Source organism: Poecilia mexicana, unplaced genomic scaffold (genome assembly GCF_051168715.1).
Source record: "Poecilia mexicana isolate PSO_F unplaced genomic scaffold, ASM5116871v1 scaffold_3, whole genome shotgun sequence".
Lineage (NCBI taxonomy): Eukaryota > Metazoa > Chordata > Actinopteri > Cyprinodontiformes > Poeciliidae > Poecilia > Poecilia mexicana.
Genome location: NW_028263372.1, coordinates 27,786,502 through 27,812,114, shown reverse-complemented (window position 1 = coordinate 27,812,114; position 25,613 = coordinate 27,786,502). Strand labels below are relative to the sequence as shown.

General features: G+C 38.7%; 3 protein-coding genes across 3 annotated transcripts; 1 reads left to right on the top strand and 2 right to left on the bottom strand.

Annotated features, from left to right (window-relative positions):
* Positions 1-717: 717 nt before the first annotated feature.
* Positions 718-14,249, top strand: LOC106930642 (aminopeptidase Ey-like). Its single transcript, XM_015008317.2, has 21 exons — positions 718-745; positions 4,757-5,456; positions 7,103-7,245; positions 7,444-7,583; positions 8,463-8,589; positions 8,705-8,859; positions 8,935-9,048; positions 9,132-9,275; positions 9,403-9,468; positions 9,545-9,610; positions 9,958-10,130; positions 10,243-10,319; positions 10,442-10,575; positions 10,657-10,712; positions 10,808-10,955; positions 11,084-11,175; positions 12,748-12,858; positions 13,007-13,174; positions 13,346-13,486; positions 13,709-13,790; positions 13,927-14,249. Exons 2-21 carry the CDS (start codon positions 4,873-4,875, stop codon positions 14,080-14,082), a joined length of 2,877 nt encoding a protein of 958 aa, XP_014863803.2. The 5' UTR covers positions 718-745; positions 4,757-4,872; the 3' UTR covers positions 14,083-14,249.
* Positions 14,250-15,746: 1,497 nt separating this feature from the next.
* Positions 15,747-16,804, bottom strand: LOC106930643 (mesogenin-1-like). The gene has a single exon (XM_088004393.1). It carries the CDS (start codon positions 16,560-16,562, stop codon positions 15,888-15,890), a length of 675 nt encoding a protein of 224 aa, XP_087860519.1. The 5' UTR covers positions 16,563-16,804; the 3' UTR covers positions 15,747-15,887.
* A 4,781-nt stretch (positions 16,805-21,585) lies between these two features.
* Positions 21,586-22,598, bottom strand: LOC106930644 (mesogenin-1-like). Its single transcript, XM_015008319.2, has 2 exons — positions 21,739-22,598; positions 21,586-21,639 (listed from the first exon to the last, which is right to left on the bottom strand). Exons 1-2 carry the CDS (start codon positions 22,453-22,455, stop codon positions 21,586-21,588), a joined length of 771 nt encoding a protein of 256 aa, XP_014863805.1. The 5' UTR covers positions 22,456-22,598.
* Positions 22,599-25,613: the final 3,015 nt, after the last annotated feature.

Sequence of the window (25,613 nt, the reverse complement as noted above, 5' to 3'; positions counted from 1 at the left end):
AAAAGGAGGCTGATAAGTCATTGAAACCGGTTACTACAGTCATAACCATGTTGAACTTATTATTATTGGGGTTCAGCCATGTTGGATCTTGTCCAGTAAAAATTACAAACACCTGAGGATATGGGAGTGAAACTGGAGACACAGCTACATCAATCCAGCATCATTGTATTCTCTCCTCATTGTTTCAGTTTGACATGAATAATCAGAAGAAGACAAGTGAAAAAAAGTACAAAATCACGTGTGTTTACACTTGAACAAAAACCTTCCTGTGTGAGGTGTTGAGGTTTTCTGTTACATTAATGCATTCCAGAAAGTACGGTATCACTTGAATTCACTCCAAGCATCACATTTTCCTGAAAGGGGGCGTATTTATGGCTAGACTTTGTATAATAAAACAGTATAAGAAATTTATATTTGTTAGAATTAAATAGAGTCCCACCTTTGTGATGAAAAGATGCCAGTATCATCAATGCCTTCAACACAGAAAATCTTCTAGGCACAGTCAGAGTGTAAGGAAGTAAACTAGCACCTTTCACAAGTCAAAACCCCCCAAAGTGCTTCACAATAATAACAAGCATGAAAAAACACAGAGATGCATGTGATAACATGCATTGAAAAATGTCAATAGACGTGATGGAACAAGTTCCAAAATGAGTGCCAGTAAATGTTTTGTCCGTGTTCAATTATGGGGAAAAGTTTCCCCATATGGCACTGACAGGCAGAGCACTTCTAAGGACTTTGTAAGGTAAGTTAGAAAAGTGGCTGAATCCACTGAGAAAAGCCTTAAATTGAGAAATGATGGAATAGTTTAGTTTCCTGTTGCTTTATATGTCTTTCCGCGCACATAATTCAGGTACTCTTTCAGACAGGACACTGTCGTTTTTTTTAACTCTCACCATGCGCTCACACGGAAATCCGCTTTGAGGATTATGTCAGAAGGGTTGCTTTGCTGTGACAGGAGGAACCGGCATTTTACCTTAAAAAAAGTATCTCTTTCAAGCTGCCAATGAGAGTTAATTACTGCTTTTGCATTCCTCTGTGATTACATAGATTTTTCTTCTGGGAGTTGAACATCCCTTTTGGAAAGAGCAAAAATCAAAACAGATTCATCTGAGAAGCAAAGATGATGTTCATCCTTTCAGTGAAAACCTTTTCAGTTTTTCCTGTGTTTCAAACTCACCTTGCTTATTAAGACAAAAAATACAATAGTAAACTTCAAAAAATACTTTTATTGGCTTTACTCTTTGCAGTATTTTGGCACCTAAAATTATTTTATCCTACCTCTGTAAAATTTGATGTTGTTGCATTTAATTACACAGGTGTAATTCTAATTGCCCTAAAAAATAATTTAAGATAATCAACTAAAATCAAGCATCTCTCAGGCTTTACTTGTTAATCATCTGTGAATCTCTTAGACTCTGAAGTGATCATAATTAAATGTTGAAGTATAAACTCAGTGCCTCTTCATAAGTTACAAAATCTGTATTCACTCTAACATGATCATTTGTAATAGATTTTTTAATGTTAGTAGGGGAAAAGTTCCTGCCTAGTAGTTCACACTTCCACTCTAAGGCTTGGTTTTAAAAACTCAGTGGCAGCTTTACAGTTTCACTGAAAATGGACTCCATCTAAATGGAGCAACTTTGTGGTTGATCCTCCAGGAAGAGTTACCCTCTCAGTGCCTGCAAACATTAAAGAATCTGATCGGTCCCATTTTGTGAGCTCCACAGCTGAAACAAAATGCATATATAATAATAAATATTTTTAAATTTAGTCCAACATCGCGCCATGTAAATATTTTATTTGACAACCAGAGTTAAGAATGTACCACCATTCATTGGCACCTTCTGTGTTTAGGCTTAGAAGCTTCCTTGCTCACAACTTTAGAATTAGCACTATCAACTTTGGCATGATCTAATTTGCTGATATAAACTTTAATTATTTCTTCTACACAGAAATTTTATTAGTCGCATGTTTTATGAGCTTTGCAAAGTTTCAGTTGATCTTTTATGTTCATTCATGAAAGGTCCGATATGAACATGTAAGCCTAACTGTTTTCCAGATGACGGCAGATTCTTTGGGCGTGATTTCCCATCAAAATTAATCTGTTAACATAAAGAAATACATATACAATATTAAAAGATATAGCCACCTTCTATCCCATGGAACTTATGTTTGCTAATGATTAGTTGTCTATTTATTTCACTTAACTAACAGGTGGTAAGAAGGAATAGTTGTTATTATTAGCAAAATAGTAACACTCCATCATTCATGTTGCATTTTGCATTTGAGCCAGATTCCAGTCGTTTAGCACTCCCAGTGGAGAGACTGCATGAAAAAGTCTTTACTGACAGCAAAAAAAAAAAAACACATCAAAAAACAGTTATTTCCAGGAATAAGGCGTAACTCTTGGATTGTTTCACAGAGAACATACTAAGGCAGTCAATCCAGTCTCGATGGGCGTATCATTGCTCAGTGTATGACTGAATAAAGCAGGGCCTCAGGGAGAACACCTACAGTTCATTCACACTTAATATCTATTAATGATAGACTGTTTATTTATGTGCCTGGAAGTGTCAGTGCAGTGAAACAATCCCACATTAACCAAATTTTGCTGACAGAAATAAACTCCCTCTCTCTCTCTGCAGCCAGCAGAGTTGTATGTTTTGAGTTTGTTCCATGTTGGTTCGTTGAAAAAATGTGATAGAAAAGTAGCAAACAACATCCTTCATTTTTCTTGAAGGTTATAGAAAACATGCAATTAAGCTGACATGAGTAAAACAGAAAGATAATCAAAAATATAAAGCCACTTTGGAAACCATAAGAATAATCAATGAAATTAAAAAATCCGGTAACACTTTATTTGAAGGGGGGTGAATAAGACTGTCATGACACTTTCATAAACATGACATAACACCTGTCATGAACATGAATAAGCCTTCATGAATATTTATGACTGTTGTCATAAAGTGTCATTCGGTAAATTATGACACTTTTAATACAAAGTTGACTTTATTCAAAATGTCTTTGTTATGACAACTTGACATTAACTAAGAAATAATTACTGTTTAAACTTTATCTTTAATAACATAAAGTTACCTGATTTTTAAAGTGCAATCAATAATACTTTTATAACAAATTTATGTCAGTAATGATTTCTTGGTTAATGTCAAGTTGTCATATCAAAGACATTTTGAATAATGTCAACTTTGTATTAAAAGTGTCATAATTTACTGAATGAAGTTTATGACAACAGTCATAAATATTCATGAAGGCTTATTCATGTTTATGACAGTGTCATATCAGTCTTATCCAACCCCCTTCAAATAAAGTGTTACCAAAAATCCTGCCAGATCCTGATTGTTGAACCCAATCTTTATGAGTTTGAATGATTCTACAAGTATATGAGTATTCCAGATTAATGAATTATCTTCTCTTCTATTCCCGACATTTAGTCATTTTACAACCACAAACTTCAGTAAAAGTCATAAAGTAACAAAAAGTAGTTTCCTGGGTTTCACGTTGTATAAAAGTCTCTTCAGATTGTCTTTTGATTGTGATGATAGTTGTGCAGCTCCAGGTGGCAGCATGCTGGAGTCGCTCGGTTCTATTCTTTCTGATTTATTCACTTAAAAATATTTCAGTCTTCTTTTTTTCTATTAGAGGCATGTTTTTTTTTTGATGATTATTCCATCTGATTTACATTCAGGCAGTTATGATGCGTAACTATAACACCAGCTGGAGCACATGATTAGCATCTCAAGGGTACAAAAAGTACTTGAACCCCAAATCCAAGAGGAGTTAAGAGGGAGGTTTTGTGACTGCAGAGCAGCACCAAAAAAAAAAAAGATAGAAAAGGGAAGTTCAAACCATCCCTTCCATCAATCACAGTTGGCAAGGATCAAATCGCTGACTCTAACGTCTCTTAGATTAGCTTTCTAACCATGTGGCCAGACAGAGATTTAATGAGGAGCAGCAAGAGCAAAAGAGGCAGAGAAGCAGAGCTTGCCAGCATCTAATGGTGTCTTCCAGGACACCATCGTCTCTGCTGCTCAAACATTGAGCTGGTATGTTATGACCAGTCACGAGACTGTCATGCAGAGACTGAGGCCTCTTCAGATTTCTTTCAAGGCTGACCGGAGATCCTTCTTACCCACAGCCTCACCATGTTATGTTGTGATCCAACGTATATAGAGAGTGTTTCCACCTCCAGTTGGACTCTCTTTCACTGGGCAGGTGGGGTTAAACCCAAATGGATAATGATTTTCAATGATAGGCAGCTTTCACAGTGCCTTATCACCCAGAGAATCAAGGCAATTGAAAGCAGTAGCATTAATAGACTGACTGTTGGAGCCTTTTCATACACTGAATTTGCTTTGTACACATCTCTCTTTCAAAATGAGATTAAAGCTGAGTGACAAAAAACATAAAAGTTTAGACTCTTTTAACTTGATTTTACTATCCTCTGTGATGCCGCTCCAGCCCTCTTAACGATTAAACAGCCACATCTAGGCACACCGGAAACATAAAAGCTGTGTTCATACATACCAGGACAGACAGAGATCTGCTGCAAATGATCCACCACAGAACTCACGATGGAGCATAAACAGGAATTTAACCAGTGCATCTTTATAGTCCAGCTTTTAAAACTTTATTTACCACTATCTTAAGCCTCTGTTCGGGAAGTTTACAGTCCGGACAGGACTTTACTCTTATCATTAGAACATTTCGAATCTCAATGTTTTTGCACTTTCAGCAGAGTCTCCTGCCCACGGTATCAATGATTAACTCTTTTGGGTTGGATTCTAAAAGGCAGGACATAAATAGAGTAACTGTCATCCTTCTGTGTTGTTCCTCATCTGTGCTGGAGACATGGCGGGTGGATTCTACATCAGCAAAACGGTGGCAGCAGTCTGTCTGGTTGGAGCTGCTGGAGCTTTAGCAGTCATCATTGGCCTCTCAGTGTTGTATGCTCAGGAGAAGTCGAAGAATGTTGAGTTACTTCCAACCACTGCTGGACCCAGTACAACCACACCATCTGGACCCAAAGAGCCCTGGGACTACTACAGACTTCCGAAAACCCTCTCTCCTGTCCACTATAACATCACCTTGCGGCCGCGGCTGACGCCCAACACTGATGGTCTGTACGTCTTCACCGGACACTCCCAGGTTCTTTTCAGATGTGTGATCGAGACTGATCTCATCCTCATCCACGCCAACAAGCTGGACTTTACTAAGTTTGATGGATTTCTTGCCAAACTGTCCATGGATGGAGATACAGCACCCACCCTGAAAAAAACCTGGCTGGAGGCTCCCACCCAGTACCTGGTGATTCAGCTCAACGAGCCGCTGCAGCCCGGCAAATTTTACAAGCTCTACACAGAGTTTGTTGGAGAGTTGTCAGATGACTTGGGAGGCTTCTACAGGAGCGAATACTTTGAAGACAACGTGAAAAAGTAGGAGGTTTTATGATTTTCCTTTTACTTGGTCAGATTTAAGACTCAGTGCTTTAAAAGAGATTTTCAGACAAATGCATTTAAGCGTAGCATTATGTGTCACAACAGGTTTGATACAACTGAAGTCATATTATTTTCTTTTAAGTCAATATGTTGACTGTGCTGGGATTTACAATGATGGGTGTCAAATAGATACAAGTATGTCTTAATAAATTAGGGTATCCTTAAAAATGTTTATTTATGTACTATTTAGGCCTTTATTTCTATTAACGTGGATAGCTAACACAGCTAAGAGTTCAGCTTGTGACTGGTAAGGTGTTAAAGAAGTCAGATTGCTCCATTAGCAGCCTCCAGTTAGTCTACCCTGTTGGGTCTATCTATCGCTCATCTTCCTGTTGACAGTACTTCCTTCTGAGGTTTAGATGAAGCAAGTTGTCCAGTTAAACCAGGTATTAGTGCTTTAGGTAGTTTGGGCAGGTGCCAAGTCCAGCTGGAAAAGGGAAGCAGCATCTCCATGAAACTTGAAGCATAAGGATACCTGAGGTGGTCTAAAGCCGGCTGCAGCTACAGTCCAGTCCTTGTAAACTTCCCCCAAATTTGGATTCAGCACTCTGTCGACAGCCTGTCTCTTTCCCATTTACCTTTTACGGCTTTCACTTCTTCTGGAGGGTGTCAGTGACTGTTGACCACGTAGCTGTCAGGTCAGCAGTCTTGTATTAGTCACATCATAAGACTTCTGTATTAAACATCCTTCTCTTTTTGGTCTTACATAACATTCTATTTTTTTTACTGAGAAACTGGATATTGGAGTTTCTATTTGCTGTAAGCCATAATCATCAAAATGGGCAGAAATGAATACTTGAAATACTCTTTTTGTAAAATCTCTACCAGTCTCATTTTTTGAATAAAATGAATGAAAATATTCTATTACTGATAGTTTAGTTGATTGAGATGCATCTGTATGTGTTTAGTAAAAACACAGGATAAACCTAGCTTAGCTGAACACCTTCACAGCTCTTCATGGACCATGTAAATACAATATAGTCAATAGTTAAACAGAAGTTACAAATTCACATATGGCCATTTACATTTCCTTTCAGGTATGGAAAGACTGTGTTCTGTGTCCAAAGATACAAAAATAAGTTTTTTTATTTAATCATTTATTTGTTTTGTATACCTGCTCAACCCTGGATGGAGGGCGTGGTACCTTTCTCCAACCAATAATTCGGTTGGAGAAATGGAGTGCATACTGGTCAGTGCTTCAGAAAAAATGGGATTTCTTGCTGGATGGCAACAGCTTGAGGTATCATGTATTCTGGAAAGTGAGATGAAGATCCTTTACATGTCATTGAAACTTGCGTGAAAAAGTGCACCTTGCTTTTTCTTCTTGATAATTTAAAGTGGTCATTCCAAGACGAAAAATCAGTAATCTACACTGGATACAACATCAACTACCTGGGGCTTAAACGTCTTAGGAAACCCTTAATTTGATGCAGTGCGCGCACAGATTCCTCAACGTATAATACACATTTAACAATTTAATGATCTTCAGGAAATTCCAATGGAATTATGTATAAAATCGGTTTTATACACACATTTTGTTCAGCTGTATGTTAGATTAATGACTGGGTTTCCTGCTTTATCAGAATTGTAGCAACAACTCAAATGCAGCCAACAGATGCCAGAAAAGCTTTCCCCTGCTTCGATGAGCCAGCAATGAAAGCCGTCTTCCACATGACCTTGATTCATCCTCAGGGGACTGTGGCTTTGTCTAACTCCATCAACTACGGTAAGTGTGTGCCCATTTTATCTGGAAATGACTGTTTTTGTACATGTCATTAAGATAAATTAACTTGCTCTCTTCTTTCTGGTTCATTGTAGACAGCGACTTGCTTAACAACTACACCAATGTATTAACAGTTGGTTCCTGTTGTTACATGTGGAAACACATGATTGTGAACCTGCTGTTGTTTTTGATCCTTCATAGATCCTGTCAACATCACTGTGAATGGAGAGAGCTTAATTGAGACCAGCTTCGAACCTACTGAGATCATGTCAACATACTTGTTGGCTTTCGTTGTATGTGATTTTGCATACATTGGGACGAATCCGGATGCAGGTGTCTTGGTAATTATAAAAAAAGAAAAAAAAAAAACAACACAGCCAGAATCGTAAACATAACTATTCTAATATAATTCCTTGATTTTATTTAATGGGTGAAACTTATATATATGTATTGAAATCTCAACAGGCTTTGGCTTGTTAACATTAATGTTAATGAAGCTTGGTAACTTTCCTTTTAAATTTGTACAATGAAACGGTCTCTTATGAGCTCTGAAGGCGGAAAATAATGAGAAAAACATAATTAAGCTGGTATGTAAGTGAATTATTGCTAAAACAACATGGATGTAAAGCAATAAACATCAGTTAAATATTACACTCAGATCTCCTTTGAACCCTGATCTTTAATAAAACAGATTGATGCAGGATCATAACAATAACCAGGGCAGGACACCATGAAATAACACATTAAAAGAATTTAAATGCAGAATTTTTTATGTTAGGGCACATTTATCCAGCAGACAGTCAATGACACCCTCCACAAGGAGCGCTGGATCCAAGCGGATCAGTGGAAACTTGATCAGATGAGTGAAGAAGGATAGAAAAAGGTGCATAGGCAACAGTGATAACTGCAGCCTTGAAGAAATTGTGAAGCAGAGCCAGTCGAAATATTTTGAGGGTGATTATGAAGGTGTGGACTGCAGCTGGAGGAGTCAAACTTTCAAGAACCATCAACACAAAGATGCCCATAACATAAACTATAAGTGCTGTATTCTTTGTTAATGTTATCCTTGAACACGCAAAACATTAGTAGAAGCAAAATGATTGAACTTAATGAAATACAACGAGGGATACAGTTGTGCTGCCCTCTGCTGGACTCAAACATCAGATCACATCATCAGCGTTTTGTGATGGTGCTGAAGTTCTGTTTTCCACCTGTCTTAGATCAGGATCTGGGCTCGCAGGAAGGCCATTGAAGAAGGCCAGGGGAACTATGCACTGGCGAAGACTGGACCCATATTGGCATTTTTTGAGAACTACTACAACTCTTCCTACCCTCTCAAAAAGTCAGGTAGAGGTCCAAAGAAACTACTCAATCTGCTTGCATTACCTGATTATGTTCCTATGGCTCAGATGTTTGCGAGGAATAAAACATGACCTGCTCTGAATTCTGTTATTGCTTTTAGACCAGATTGCTCTTCCTGACTTTAGCGCTGGAGCGATGGAGAACTGGGGTTTGATCACATACAGAGAGACAGCTCTCCTGTACAATCCTGGAGTGTCGTCTAATGGAGACAAAGAGTGGGTGGCAACTGTCATCTCTCATGAGCTAGCTCATATGGTAATGTATTGCTTGCCCTTTGTAAGCGAAATATATTAAACTGTATATGTATTTATTGTAGATTTCTCCTCTCAGTGGTTTGGGAACTTGGTGACCATGAGGTGGTGGAACGACTTGTGGCTCAATGAAGGGTTCGCCACCTATGTGTCTTATCTAGGAGCTGATTACGCTGAGCCTGACTGGAATATGGTGAGCTTGGGTGTTTCGATGAGAAAACTTGAAGGTCTTGAAGGGAAGAAATCTGTCTTGACATCTATTTGTTTCCTTCACAGAAAGATTTAATTGTTCTTAATGAAATTGTCGGTGTGATGAGGGTGGATGCCTCAGCTTACTCCCACCCCCTCTCTTCCAAAGAGGAGGAAGTCCTGAAACCAGATCAGATTAATCAACTGTTTGACTCCATCACATACAGCAAGGTAAACCATATCATCTCTGATCCAAACAGACTCTATCGCAGTGTTAATGTCACTGCGTTTTATGAAGATACATTGAGGACTCCGTCATCACGGCTCTCCAACTAAAATCTTTGTTTTTTCATTGCAGGGTGCAGCAGTCCTCAGAATGCTCTCAGACTTTATTACAGAAACAGTCTTTTCTAAAGGACTTCACGTGAGTAGCGGCTATAAGAGATAAAAGCATTAATAATTTCAATATTGTGTTAATAATAACAGAGATCTATCTGCAGACATATTTAGAGGAGTTTGCGTATAACACCACATCCTACAAAGACCTCTGGAAGCACCTACAAATGGTAAGACATCAATATGTATCTGCACAGCTTTCTTGGAAATAAAGCTTTGACTTAAAAGTTTGGGAAATACTTAAGCAAATACAAAGCACATTTTGTAAACAACCAGTCAGAGCTAAAAAAAAATAAAAAAAATAAAAGTGAAATATCATTTTCCACAAACCCCGTGTAACAGGAAATTGGAAAAGAATAAAAAGTGAAGGGGTTAAATCACCATGCCCCATGTAAAAAACTTGATAAGTTATCTTTTTTTAAAGGTTAAGAAGAAAAACATAATTTTCAGGCTTGAACAGCTGCTCTCAAACAAATTTCAACTCTTTTTTTTTTCATTGAATGTTTCTTTTTATTAGGCAGTAGATAAAGCTGGTGTAGAACTGCCTCATTCTGTGGAGGTCATTATGAACCGATGGATCCTACAAATGGGCTTCCCAGTGGTCACCATCAACACCCAGACTGGAAAAATCACACAGCAACACTTTCTGCTGGATCCAGACTCTGTTGTGGACACACCTTCACAGTTCAAGTAGGATTCAGCGTCTTATGGAGGATTCACGCATACCTAACAATGCGCTATGCAAAACTTAATTTGCTGTTTGTTTTCAATTGTGTGTGTGATTTTATGAAATTGGCTCCAGCTACGAATGGTTTGTCCCTGTTACCTGGATTAAGACTGGCGGTTCTGAACAGCAGTACTGGCTTCTTAACAAGGAAGGTAAGAATCATTTCAAGCCAACAAATATTATGAGCCACTCATAGAAAGATTACGGTGGTGATACCAATTGTTATTAAACTAATAATTATTGATAATATATATATATATATTTTTTCATTTAGACACAAACACAGACCTGGTTCTTGGTGCCTCTGATTGGTTGGTGGCCAACGTAAACATGACTGGTTTCTATAGAGTCAACTACGACGAAACAAACTGGGAGCGTCTTATTGCCAAGCTGACCTTAAACCATCAAGTACAACTCGTGTAGTGCCGCTACTTTATTTCTGTTATTAATGTCTGAATATGCTGCTCATGACAGTTTCTTTGTTTCTAGGAAATTCCTGTGATCAATAGGGCTCAGATTATTGATGATGCCTTTAATCTTGCAAAGTGAGATCACACTTTTGGAAAAATATTGGAGTTGAGTTTCTGTAAAGAAACAAACGGAAAAAAAAACAAGGAGTTTAATTTCTTTTTATTTTCAGGGCAAACATAATTGAGACAACTCTGGCTCTGAGGATGACTACATTCCTGAATAAAGAAGTTGAATATATGCCCTGGGAGACAGCCAGGCGTAACCTGAATTACTTCTTTCTTATGTTTGACCGCAGTGAGTTGTATGGACCCATGCAGGTTTGTTCAATATTGTGAAGTTAAAGATATTAGACAACATAGGTGGAAAATTAAATGTAAATGCCTCATATCATCACAGAACAAAAATAATTATGTCAAAATCTTTATGTTTTGTCTTTATCCCTCAGGCCTACATGAAAAAACAGGTCACCCCCTTGTTTCATTACTTCCGAGATCTCACTGTGAATTGGACAAAGATCCCAGAAAAGCACACAGATCAGTAAGGATGCTTTGTATTTATTTATTTATTTATTTATTTATTTATTTATTTATTTATTTATTTATTTATTTATTTATTTTACCATGAAGACCTTGCTCTTTTGTCACATACAGTGCACATACATTGCATGTCTTTACCACTCAACCCAGTGGTGAAGACATGCAAAAAGCTTAATATAAATGTATCTTTAATTTATGTTACAAATCTCACACTGAAATAATTAAAGACGTCCAAATTTTAATTGGAATTTCAGGCAGAAAATGAATCCCATGTTAGGAAATGTTTTTTTATTTATTTTTTATAATAGATCAAGTTATTGGAACCCTTGAAAGAGTCAGATAAAATAAATGTAGCAAAAGTATTTTTGGTATCTGTCCTTGACATTTTAGGTTGATCACAGTCTCTGGGAATATTCAGTTCACAATGCATGATCTCTAGTGTTCTTGAGGTGAAAAGTATCAAAGGGACACATTTACACAGTTACTTTTCAAATTGGGAATGACAAGAGAACATGCCATTTAAGTAAGACATATGTATTCCCATTCACCTTGTCTGTATCTACAATGTGCTTTCATAAACACATAACATTCTTCAAACATTATATGTTCTACTTCAAAGAACAGTGTATGCTCTTCAGGATATACAAGTGAGACACACTCACTGTTATACCCTCCCTCCCATTCTGCTCCCAGGAAAAAGAAAAAAGTGAGACGAATAAGGAGGAAGTCAGTAAGATGAATACCAGACGTTTCCCAACTTGCACTTTTTAATTTTAATTGCATACATGGTATCGCTCATCCTAAGCTTACCCCCTTAGTGACTTCATCTCAGTACCGCGTGTTCTCTTAATTGCTCTTCATACCTAAGATTTTCTCTGAATCAAAAATGTATCCATTATATCACAGCTGTGACACCTCTGTTACTGAAATGTGTCAGTATGTTTGTGTTAGTGTGTGTCAGTATGTGAAATGTGTTATATTTGAAGAGACATAAAGTAATTGTCCAACAGCTAAAGGAACCGTGGGAATTTACTGCATACACACTCAATGAGTTTTATTGGAAAATTACAAATTATAGTTTTCACTGTGCTGCTTAGGTTTAGGTTTGGCCTCCTTCTTGCTTTTTTTGGACTCTGATGAACTCTCCTAAATCCAGAGTAACAGGATGTTCCAGCCGAGCCATTTATCCATATTTAACTGCTGTTGCTTCTGCGGGTTCTTGTGTTGCGACCTTTGTCTGTGTCTTCTCTCTCTCCGTGTCTCTTTTGATTGCGGAGCATTAGAGCCTTGCACAGCACTGATGCCACTTGTTCTCATCATTTCCACATGCAGTTTTTGTTTGTTACTTTTTTGCTCTGGATGAAAAAAACTTAGATTATTTTTCATTTGGGTCATTCCAGACATGTTTTTACTGGGGCACAGTGTATGTGTCTGGCGAGTAATTGATACCTATCATCTGGTAAATAAAATATGAAATGTTTCCACGTACCCATTGTAATGTGCTCTTGTACCACTGGTTGGGAATCACTGCATTAAACCATTATAATGTCTCTCGCTGTGCTTCTCTGTCCAGATACAATCAGATCAATGCGATCTCCCTGGCCTGCAGCTCAGGAGTGGAAAGCTGCAGAGAACTTACATCTGGCTGGTTTAAAGAGTGGATGAACAACCCTGCTGTCAACAGGTAAAGTCTTTTCAGAAAGTGGAGCTCTTGTAATATTTCCAGCATGTTTCTTCCAATTCATTGAGTTCTTGGTATTTCCCTTTGGACCTTCCTTATTCATAAGCATTTTTACAGAATTGTTTTGGTTTGTTTTTACTAAACCTTACAGCATCGATGCCAACCTGAAGTCCACAGTGTACTGCAATGCGATTGCAGCTGGAGGAAAAGCACAATGGGACTTTGCATGGGAGATGTACAAGAACGCCACGATTGCCTCAGAGGCAGAAAAACTTATGTATGCTCTGTCCTGCACCCAAGAGCCCTGGCTGTTAAACAGGTTGGTCTCTCTCTCTCTCTCTCTCTCTCTCTCTCTCTCTCTCACTCTGTCACACACACACACACACATACACACACACATGGTCAATGCTTATTGTGTGATTTTGAAATGGTTTGAGAGACTTCTGTGTTTTTAGTTTGACTCTCATAACAACAAAACTATTTTGTTCAGGTATCTACAGTACTGCCTGGATCCAGAGAAGATCCGGAAGCAGGATGTATCTTATACTTTTATTTACATTGGACGTAACCCAGTCGGCCAACCTCTGGCTTGGGATTTTATTAGAGCCAACTGGCTCTACATATTAAACGAGTGAGTTTTCGCAGTATTCAAAGATTTTGCAAGTTGCTTGTGTTTCCTAACCATCTCGTTTGGATGGGGTTAGTCATGTGCTGTTGCAGCAAGTAAATCAGCAAAATACATAATAATAAAAACATTTGTATTAAAGTGTCCCTCAAAGCAGCTTTGTTTGCTAACTTGAATGTTAGTCCAAGAAATGACACCATTCTGTTTGTTTTTTTTCTCTTTCTTCAGATATGGCAGAGGAACAATTTCCATTGGAAGTATTATTAATGGACTGACGGAACGATTCTCTACTGAGTATGAATACAAACAGGTACGGATTTAATAATTAAACTCTTAAATTCCTTATAACTGAATTAAAGGTGGTGACGCTGTTTCTTAAAAAAAAAAAAATCCTTTTTTGATGGTACGTGGAAATGATTTTGGTTTTCCCACCCTCTCTTCTATAGTTGGAGCTTTTCAAAAAAGAGGTTGAAGCAAAGCTTGGCTCAGCAGCTGGGATATTTGATCCAGTGCTGGAGAGAACCAAGGCCAACATGAAATGGGTGGCCCTAAACAAGAAACCACTGTCTGATTGGTTGAGCAGTCAAACATCTGGAATGTAGTGTACAGAGGATAAATCATGCAACAGATTTTTCTACAAATCTTTTTTTTTTTCTTTTGCCTGAAAGCAGCCATGTATTTAAACTTTGTGGATATTTTTTGATCAAATATTTTTAATGAAGCGTTTGGTAAAAAAAAATATTTTATTAAATAAATTTATTTGATTATATGTGTGCTTTTTATCAGGGGGGGGAGAAAGCCTGATTTTTTTACGTGTCCTTGACAACATTTGTTTTTTCTCTAATATCTTACCTGAAGCATATTTCACCTCATTACATGTTTAGGCTGAAATTTACAATGTTCTGAAACAGATTCTATTTATGCATCATCATATTATTTTTCTTTGGAATGAAATGCGTGGTTGAAAGTTTCACAACACTTTCAGAAATTAAACCCCAGCCAAATGTCTGCCTCTGTTCTGACATATTTGCACACACTGATATATAATGTTGCTTCTAATATTAAAAATACTAAAATTAATAGGAATAAAAAAATAAAACAGAAGATTTAAGAAAAAAAAAAACTTTTAGAAAATACCACTAGGAATACGTTAGAAAAATAAAAATCTGTTCCACATAAATCCATAGCTCAGATGGGAGAATTTTTAGGCAAGATAATTATTTACTCTGGAATAGAAACAAAAAAATCTGGCCTTTATCAACGATTTAAAAAAAAGAAAGTCTTACACAATGCCTTGCATTGGATGGCTCTATAAAACCGAATATCGTCCTAAACACACCGTCCTCCATGGTGACACAGGTTGTGGAACGCTTCAGTAAAGAGAGAAGCAAAATTGTCAGACTTCACAGGAACACGGACAGAGATAAAAACAGGAAAATCCTTGTATAAGGACTGAAAAAGGCTTGAAACTGGGAGGTTTAATAAAACAGTGATCCTAAACTTAGAGTTGCATTTTAATAGTTTGGATCACAATATTTAAATGTGTTTGTCAAAGGTCAAATGATCCCTATGTAATACTTTCTTTTTTTTTTTTTTTTTTTGCAAAGAAGAATTAGCAAACATTTAAGTTTTATGTGTGCAAAGCAGAGGACTGTGTGCTAACTGCAACTCAGGAATGCATGTCTACAGAAGTAAGTCATGATTTAACACCTTAGCTGAGGTGTGAGGAAAGCATTGAGTGTCGGCATTTGTGCAACTCTGTCCTATGACAAACTATATACCTCTGTTTACATTTGGTGAAGTGTAACATCTGCCAAGTGAATATAATGACTGTAGTACATTAAAAGCTTCATTTTAAATCGTTAAAAGCAGGATGAGAAACATGGCGGTTAACTGGCTCTAGATCAGCTGTCACCTCTCTCAGTGGGACTCTTTCCTGAAAAGCTTTAGAGGGGAAGTGTTACCTGTTTAACACATCCTACAGACAGCTGCTACGTTTGTGTGAATCAGAGGCCAAACACTGAGTGTGAGTGCTGCGTGTGTAGCTGAACATTTGGGCTTGGAGTAATTAAAGCAACAAGGGATTTTATGATAAATAATGTTTATTTTCTTCACAGCGTGGACACTTAATAAATACACACGTCTATGTACAAAAAAGTAGGTAAACCACAGAAAATGATTTGTTCAAAATTAGAAGCTTGAGAAGTTCAGTCCATATATTAGTTTACTTTTTGCAACAAATCTCATTGAGGATAACATTTCAATTCTGTCCACTGAATGCCAAAGCTTTTGATTGTTCATGGTGATTCCAGGACTCCTCGCTGGCGAAGTAACCTGCACTTAAATCCTGAAAACAAACGACAAAGAAATATATTTTAACTGTAGATAAATAGAGAGGTGTCTTTATTTATATAAAAAGAAACTGTAACTGTACCTGATATGAATGGTGCAGAGAGGACAGCTGCTCTGTGCTCATGGCTGTTGGTTGATCCAGGAACTGGCTGAGTGTTTGGGCCGGCTCCACAAAGCCTGAGGATCTCCTCTGCTCCAGCACCCCCTGGCGGAGCCCCAGCTGCTCCGACAGATAAGAAATGTATCGAATGGCGAGGCGCAGCGTCTCGATCTTGGTCAGCTGTCCAGCTGGCGCCATGGAGGGAGGAAGGTATGTCCTGAGGTGATGCAAAGCTTTGGTCAGGTCCCTCATCCTCAGCTTCTCCCTCTCGCTTGCAGTCTGCCGCTTTTTACTTGGATACTTGGACCTGGAGTTCTTCATGGGGACGGTAGCTGAAGAGGAAGGCCTGGAGCTGAGGACGGTCTCCGACTGTTGGGATGGTTGAGGCTCCAATGTGCTGCTGAAGAGGAAGCAGTTCAAGGCATGTTGCTCCTTTCCTAAGGCCTGAAGGGAGACTGGGGAAAAGCAAAACGTTTCCACAGAGGAGGTAGGAGAGAGGCTGCTGCCTGCACTGACATAGCCAGGATCTGAGGATGGATCACAAGCTGGAGACTTTTCTAGAAGAAGATCATAATCAAAGAACAAGGAGTTCTCCTGAAGATGGAGAGCAGAACAGTAGGACATTTCCATAGTCGCTGCTGAAGTATCACTGGTCCCGTTGTGGGTTGACGCTGTGGTGCTGGCCTGTCAGTGGGTTTCTGCTGAAGGATGCTCTGGATATTGAGAAGAGAGAAGGAGGCTGCTCAATATATGTGGTGAGGGGTGCGAAGCGTCACCTTTTGGGAGCCACTGAGGAGCTCTGGGAGCAGGGATGACACCTTGGCCAGGGGGTCCCATGGGAAACTGGCATGCTCCAGAACAAGGTGTGATGTGGCTCTTCTAGTGTGAGCATCATGCTTCTGCAGGTGTTTGAAAATAACACTATCATGTAGGGGCCACATGCCTGGCCTTAAGCCTGAGATTAATGTTAGAACTTCAGCGATTCATTGAAGCCCTGGAATGATTTGCAACAAAAAAAGTTGATATCTTTTTAAAGAAAGATATCTTTCTTTTTAAAGATATCTTTAAAAAGAAAGATATCTTTCTTTTTAAAGTTCCTCTGAATCATTGTATGCTGAGTAAATGCTTGTCTGAATGAAATATTAAGCTTGTAGGCCCATTATCTGTCGCGTATAAATGTTGTTAAGGAAAAACTTGCTTTATATTTCTTAATGAATGCTTTGGTCTTGGTCTTTCCTGTCATTTTACTCCTTTTAGAGCGGGTCAGAATAAGTGTGCCGTGTCAGCTGGGAGGTGTGAATGATTAGCACCTTTAGCTATTTGGCCAGCAGCTGGCCTCAGGCCTCAGAACCTGGATGGAAAAGATGCAACAAGTCTTCAGACAAATATTCAATTTAAAGCCTCAATATGCAACACCATGAAAACACTGGCTAATCTCAGGTATTTCATTGCTGTTTAATTGCCGGTAAATATCCACAAAGTATGAAATGCCAGTCTCCAAAAGAAAGTACCGACCCCAGTTGCAGTTCATACTTTGTAAATCTTTCTCTAACTCTTGAACTGAACCTTGCATCCCTGCTATGCTTTAACAACCAGTTTTTCCAGGAAGTCATATATTGAATCCCTTTGTTATCCAAACCCTAAAATAACCCCTAAGATAAGGTTTATGTAGCTTCAGTGTAATTTTATTTGATTTTTGTAGAAGCAAAGTTTTGGATTTTCGTTATTTCTGTGCCATTGTCATCCAAATCAACAGAAATTAACCCTTGCAATAAATCAGTTTGTCTCTAACATCTTAATGATATATGAAACATTGAAACAAAACGGTAAAGCAGTCACTGTGAACTTAGCATCATGAATTTAAAGAGTCTGCAAACTCCAGTTCAAATCGTCATTTTCTGCAACATATAAAATAAACACAAAATCTTTCAAAAACTTTAGCCACATTTAATGTGACATGCATCCCGAACAGATCAAGAGAAAAACAATCATTTTAATTGGAATGAACAAATGCTGCAGTACAGATGGGAAAAGATTAGAGATGAGCTTTACAAATGCTCGACAAACACTTTGTGTCCAGCGATGTCCTTTTGACGGGATTTGTTTTCACTTCTTCTGTGGAGCTGAGTCCCAAGTTGCTTTCCCACAAACTGCTGTGTTACATTTGTCTCCTGGTAAGAGGTGTGAACTGGTGCTGCACCGCTTTACACCGCCACACTGACACAAGAAAAACAGACATTTAAATGCAAATGAACATTTAAAGGAAAAAGAGGACTCGATAAAACGTAACGTTCGGGAATCTTGGTTAGTTTGTCTTATTAAACATTGAATTAAGTGTCAAGTTTAACCTCTTGTAGGACTTCAAAGCAGGGGTAAGTTATGAAACAATATCAGAAGCATCTCCTGAAACTGTTCAATCCTTGATTCAAAAATAAAAAAAAATTTTATGGCAATACTACACATCACACATTTCAGATTTTTGTGGCTGTGCAATAAAATGTGAAACATTTCAGTGGGTGTAAAAACATTCAGAAGGGTATTCTTTGTAGATTAATTATTTACTCTGTTAGTCATAGGTTATCTGAAAAAAATCAACAACCTGAAACTAAAAAAAAAAACAAAAAAAAACATCAGCAATAAACCTGCTTTCAATTTCAGAATAATTACAACTATCTTTCTTTTTGTCTTCTCAGATGGAGGATTCCAAGTCTCCTAATCTACATTATGCCTGACATTGTTTACTTTGAGCAGAGAGTTTATTAGCTTTGCTGTGATGACAGACTTAAGTGTGTATGTTAGTCTTTTGGTGGGTTGCTCGCAAGTCAAATGAGCCGTGTGTACGTGGCAAATCAAACACCGGGGCTAATTCTCCCGGGCTGATATGCAGATCCACTCTCTTGATGAATATTAAAGACCCCTCTGGTTTTAGCGAGCGATCGAGGCGGGAGGTCAGAGAAGGGAGAGAGAATTTGAGTCTAGACTTAGCGGAGCCAAGGATCTCGCTGTTTGCAATGCCTCATTAACAAAGCAACCCTAAATAAACTAGATAAACACTAACAGCAATCACTCTGTTCTGCAAATTTCTTTACATTCCCTTTAGAAGGAGGACTTCTAGAATCTAAATAGAAACACTAACTTAATTATGCATTTCTGAATCAGGCAGATCGTATTTTTGGAAAAATCCTTCAAAGGTAGCAAGAGCAAGAATCACTACACACAGAGTAATATGTGGCTTACGTATTTATTTCTTTTAGTTTTGGTGTTTCTGAGCCAAACCTAATTAAAATCTAAAAATCTACCTCAGAAATTCAAATATTTTAGTAATATACCCATGATAAAATAGGATTTTAGTGATAGATCATGTCATGGCGAACACCGTCTTTGGTCATGTAGCAGAGTGCAGCACAGCACTGAAAAGATTTGAAGTACTTTTTAAGTTATTGGCCAGAGTAATTAGTTGTATGTTGACCTATAAATCCTTCAGGAGTAAGAAAGAATCATAAACTTTAGGGATGAACCCTTGTTCATCCCTAAATTAGCTCAGTAATCTGAAATTAGCTCAGTAATCTGAAATTAGCTCAGTAATCGCCTTTATCCACAAAGATGCAGTTTTCTTTTTGTGGTAGTTCTTCTGAGTTTGTTATTTTTGTGCTTGGTGTGACAGGAGGAAATAAAAGGGTTTAAGAATGTAATTCTTAAACTTGCTTCATTCAAATCTTTGTGTTGGTGAAACGTGTTATGAAAAACACACATCTTTGTGTTTTTCATAGACAAAATATAGAAAGTTCTGTACTTTCCTTAACACATGTAAGGAAAGCACAGTTTAGCAGCACAAAGGAAACATTTATTTTAATATTTTGTTGCTGTGGGATGCAGTAAATTGACTTAAAACAGGAGTTTAGTGCATCATTTTACAATTACTTATGACCTTAAACTGCCATCTAGTGGCCAAATGGGGAATAAATATTCAAGCATCTTGACATGAGGTTTCCCCAAAGATGGGAAAGTCACAACTTTCATATGTTGTGACTTTCACAATTCTGTTCCTCACAGATGACTGACAAGACAATATCAGTCATCTACTCAGGAGCTGAGTCCCGAGATAGAAAAATAAATCAAAGAAGTCCTCTTTGCAGTTGGACTCAAATTATGTAAGAGAAACAAAAGGAAAATCAACATTTTAGGATATGAGCTAAACACTTTGGGTATCAGAAAGCTAACACCGCTGAACTGAATGCCATCTGAATAGCGAAACATGGTGAAGGCTGCATAATTATATGGTGATGTTTTTTTTTTGTTTTGTTTTTTTTTCAGTTGTGATTGTGAAGCAGGTTAAAGTTGATAGGAAGATAGATGGAGCAAAAATAAAATGATATTCTGAAAGAAAACCAGTTGAAGCCTGCAGAAGTTTTTAATTTTATAGGTAGCCACAGTTGAACTTTGAAATGTGCCTTTGCTTCACCTGAAGTAAATAATTATATTATCAGCAGGAACATGATTGCATGCTGAGGATGAGTCACTTGTGGGCCGCTGGAAGGTAAACCAACTCAAACGCAGGTCTTCAGTGCACATTAGATCCAACTAGAGGCCGCCTTGCTGCGACTGGAACTCAGCCGACGACCTTCTGGGTCGAAGATGGAGAGAACATGAGCCAGATGGACAGATAAGTGAGGTGGATAGTGTTTTTTTAACTGGAGTAGAAGAGTTTGAGACCTCTGGATTACAACAAAACATAATTCTACAATGGCCCATTCAAAGTTCATACCTAAATAGAATTGAAAATCTGTTGCAAGACTTGAAGACTGACAAGCAGATAATCTAACCAACCTGATCTTGTCTCAGCAACTAACACGGCAGTTTTTCTTTTTGTTTAATAATCAAATGCTGTATGCTAACTTATGGAGGGTTCTGCTGTCAATTATGCTGAATTTTACTCTAGTCCAGCATTATTTTTGTGTTATTTTATGCATGGGTATCCGAAGTGCAACCAAGGAGCCATTTGTAGACCCTTAATTGTTTTTTCTATGGCTCCCAGCTGTAATTAGAGTAAAGATCTACGTTAGATTTGGACCCATATCTGAATTTAATTTTAAACTTGTCCAAATACAGCAGGTGTTTTCAGAGAAAAATGACCCAAATCCTGTTCATGTGCTGAACAGGATTTGGATCCTGTTCTCCAGGATGAGCTAGATAGCAAATGAACTGGACACAACATGGAGCTACATAAACATTTTCATTTTACAACATATATATATATATATATATATATATATATATATATATATATATATATATATATATATATATATATATATATATATATATATATATATATGATTTTGGCCCATGTGACAAAAGTTTGGACAACCCTGAGTTACGTGGCTTTTATCTTAGTTTAGTGATGCCAAGTGTTCTCTTCGGTCCAACCTGTATACCAGAAATTGAGAAAGATGACAATGTATTTCAACTGTTTATTATAAATAGAGACATAGGGAAATATAAAAAAAATAGCTGTTAGTCATATATTTACAAGGTATATTTACTAGGACAAAATAAATAAAATGTAGAAAAGCGTATATTCAAAATAAGTTACTGGATTCGCAATGACGCAATGAAATCACCGAAGGGATTTAGGTCTGTGGTCACTGAGAGGTCAGCCCCAGTAGTCTCTTGGAACAAGTGGGATGCAGAAGTCTTTACCACACATCTGCTTGAAAAAAGGACAAGGAGTGAATGTGTTAGGATGAACAAAACATGTTGTTGCGTTAAACCAAACGGTGATGTGAATGAGTAAATGTTGACAAACCTGACAAGAGGGTTGGGATGCTGGAGGTGACCGCAGAGCTGCATCCACGCTCACGTCTCCCTGAGGGCCTTCAGCGTACTGCGTTCTCAGCTGATTCACTCCAAAACTACAGTGCCCAGGATGCAGTGGTCTGTTCTGGCTGTGACACAGGCCTTGGAACGGGTTCTGGCTCTGCACGTGTTCTCCTCCTGCGGAGGAGTTTTGAAAGTAGCTAATGAGGTCAGGAGAGGACGTGCCGCTGGCTGAGGTGTCCACTTGTTCCCTCCTCTGAAATAGCACCTCCTCACTCAGGCCCAGCTGTGCTGACAGGTGGGAGATGTAGCGGATGGTGAGACGGAGCGTCTCTATCTTTGTCAGGGTCTGCCCGACAGGTGCGACTGAAGGCGGGAGGTAGGACCTGAGGTGGTGGAGAGCTTTGGTCAGATCCCTCATCCTCAGCTTCTCTTTCTCACTGGCGCTCTCCCTCTGCTTGCTGCGAATCCGGGTGCCCCGACCCGTTTTCCGGCCTCGTCCAGGTGGGGAGCAAGGTGAGGACTTGAGGCACTTGGCTGCTTTGGGAGTGGACTGTGGAGGCTGCTGGTAGTTAGGGGAGAAGCTGGAGTCCATGGACAGGACAGGTGAGAGGGTCTCTGGTGACGAAATGCTGGAAAGGTCCGTGTCAGAGGACCACTGGTACTGCAGTTTGTAGTCGAGCAGAGGGACAGAGGAGGTATCCATGTTGTTAAAGTGGTCTGACTGGAAGAACTGGGAAGCTGTGAGTGCTGCTCCGCTCTCCTCCACTGGTTTATAAGTCCGGGCCAGGCCGCAGAGGTGTGAAGTGACACCTCTGCAGATTCTGACTACTTGCTGTCTAAGGCAGAGGCCACTGCCCCTGAGCACACACACACACACACACACGCTCCAGCAGTGGGATCCTCTCACAGTGCCTCACCTTCAGCTCCAGTCTCTCTCTCTCTCTGCTCTGGGAAAGTCCAGCTCCAGGAGTGGAAGTGTGAATTTTGACTCCTGCTGAAAACAACAAACATTTTTACTTTTTCTGGGTTTTGTCTCACCAGGCCACCCGATGCATTCTGCACATGTTCAGCGGCTTGTTTGTGAATCATCTTCTACTTTGTTCATTTTAGAACAGTTGAGGTCAGCTGCAAAGAAGTAAAACCACAGAAAAAACATTTTTCCTGAGTACATTGCCTTGCAAACATATTGATATGTCTTACACTTTTCACGTTTTGTGCTTTTATGTTTTCCAGTTCAGCATTTAGTTAGTTTAGAGCACAAAACACAAATGTGACGTGGGGGAAAAAAGGATGAATAGTTTTCAGTTCTTTTTAAAAATCTGTGGTATTTATTCATATTCAGCCATTTATTTTGTACAGTTGTCTTTCAGTGCAGCTCTGCAAGTTTTTGATGCATGATGCTGCCGGTGTTGCACATCTAGAAACTATGATTCATCTTCATTGCGAAACAGCTCATGACAAGTCAGACTGCATGGAAAATACTTATGAAAAGTTTTTAAGTTTTTCCACAAATCTTTATATCAACTTCAATCTGGACTTCAATTGTAACACAGATGGATTTGCAAGCAATTCTCTAAAAAAAAGTTAACAAAACAAAACTGGTGATCTGAGCTTGTAGCATCACCAAGATCCCATTTGGCTTCAGATGTTGCTATGTTTCCATGCAAAGAAGTTAGCTTCTGTGTTCCCAGCATGAGCTAGAGAGCAAATGAACTGGACACAACATGGAGCTACATAAACATTTTCATTTTACAAAAGGTTTGAGGCAGAATCTGCAGAAAACAGATGCTGCACTTGTTAAAAGCATCCAGAAGGTAAAACGTTTAAGCTAAAGTGATGATGCACATGCAGATTTATTCACCTCCAGCTGATTAAAGTTAAACAGATTTCGAGCACATTTGCTTTAATTCTTTTCTTGCGATCGTCACTTGCGGCTACAACAGAGACCATGCTACGTTAACGAATAAAGTAAAGCACATATTCCTCACAAGCTGTAAATTTAAATCTGCCAGCATGCTGGGGAGATAAAAGGTCAACATTTCCCTGCCTTTGACCTCCCAAATTTGATCCTGACACCATCTCCTTAATCTGATGATCTTCTGCAATTTACATCCCACCATTTTTTTTTTTTACCAGCAGTAGCAACAGCATCAGCATCATCATCGTCAGTGCAACACTGATATGAGCTCAAAAATGAAGGTGAACCTCACACTTCTGACCTCCTGTTTTGTCCTTCTTGGCTTTAAATGGATGCAATAAATGATTGAAAATGTAAATACAAATATGATGAGGGTTAATGAAGCCTAAAATGATCTAATTAAGGCAAAGGTGTGAAGGTTTCACACTGCTGAGAACTGATGAGTCTGGAGGCGTCACTTCACACCTTAGTGGTGAGAAGCAGGAGCTCTGGACTGGTAACCCTGCTCTGTCCCCGTCTTCCCACTCGTCTTGACTGAGATAAGCTCCTAGTAGGATTACATTTTTATTAATAGAAGACACACCAGTAGTAACTTTAACTTTGAATCGTTGCAACAGTTGTGTTGAAGCACAGTTGAAGCAAAACAAAAGCTCTGAAATGAGATGTCTGTCTGTAAAGGGAGTGACAAGGTTTTTTTTTTTGGGTTTTTTTTTCAAAAGAAATGCCCATATTTTTAGGTGGTATGCAAATTTCTAGAAAAACTGAATATTTTAATGAATCTCCACTTCTGAAAGCACAGTCCTTTCATTTGCTGTTTAACCTTTTTAAAATAAATCTGCCGAGATTAACTCTTTTTGACAATTTACTGAGAACTGAAGTCCTGGTTTGGATTTATGCGCATGCATAAATCCATAAATATCAGTATCTTTGGCTGCCCCAGAGGTCTCAAAATACAAGAATTAAAATGAATAGTGGGAGGTTTCATACTACCATACCATGTACCATAACAGACTTAGAGTTGTATGCACACTGTGTCACACTGAGGGCAGAGTGAACCAGAGCTGAACCCGCAGCTCGACCCTGCTAGGCATCCTGACCGAGGTGAGGCTGTGGGAGCCGGGCTGGGAGTTTGGCACCTCCGGGTGGACGCCCACCCACAGCAGCCTCACAGGCTGGGCTACTTGCCACCTGTCTGGGCCTCCTTGATACCGTCAACCCCACTTTGACCTCTAAGATTTGAGTGTAATTGTGTCATTCACTGTAAATCTGATTCTGCATTTATATCTCAGAAATTTTGCAACTTCTACAATGCCGTTTAACAACTCACTATCAAAACTCACTGAAATTCTACTATATGACCGGTTTATAGCGAGGGTAGGTTATAAAACGATATTTCCAGTTCTAAGCATTTTGCAGAGCATCAATCAGTCATTCCATGACCGAAAAATGAAAGGAGTATGGCACAGCTGCAAAGCCACCAAGGTGTGACCATCCAACTAAACTGACAGGATTACATTTTTATAAATAGAAGACACACCAGTAGTAACTTTAACTTTGAATCGTTGCAGCAGTTGTGTTGAAGCACAGTTGAAGCAAAACAAAAGCTCTGAAATGAGATGTGCATAAATCCAAATGAAAGAACATAAAAATATTTAGAATATTCCCAAAAATGGTAAGGAGAAAACCCTTTTCAGTTTGTCACAAGGAGACACAGAAATCATGTGAACGAAGGTAAGACCTGGATGAAAACTGAAAATGTTTTGATAACACCCTTCACATGTTGTGACATGGCAGCAACATTATGCTAATGTGAAGCTTTTCTTCAATGGGGACATCAGAGTTGGAGTGGACATGGATGCAGTGACATTCTGTACAACCCTGGAAGAAAACCTGGTAGAAGCTGCAATAGTCTAGAGACTGGTGTGGAGGTTTACACATCAGAA

Coding starts and splice junctions, on each gene's coding strand:
- LOC106930642 (XM_015008317.2), top strand. CDS start 4,873: ATGGCGGGTGGATTCTACATCAGCAAAACGGTGGCAGCAGTCTGTCTG. Junction 9,049..9,131: donor CTGAGCCTGACTGGAATATG/GTGAGCTTGGGT, acceptor TTTCCTTCACAG/AAAGATTTAATTGTTCTTAA. Junction 10,713..10,807: donor GATGCCTTTAATCTTGCAAA/GTGAGATCACAC, acceptor TTTTATTTTCAG/GGCAAACATAATTGAGACAA.
- LOC106930643 (XM_088004393.1), bottom strand. CDS start 16,562: ATGGAAATGTCCTACTGTTCTGCTCTCCATCTTCAGGAGAACTCCTTG.
- LOC106930644 (XM_015008319.2), bottom strand. CDS start 22,455: ATGGATACCTCCTCTGTCCCTCTGCTCGACTACAAACTGCAGTACCAG. Junction 21,640..21,738: donor CATCCCAACCCTCTTGTCAG/GTTTGTCAACAT, acceptor TTTTTCAAGCAG/ATGTGTGGTAAAGACTTCTG.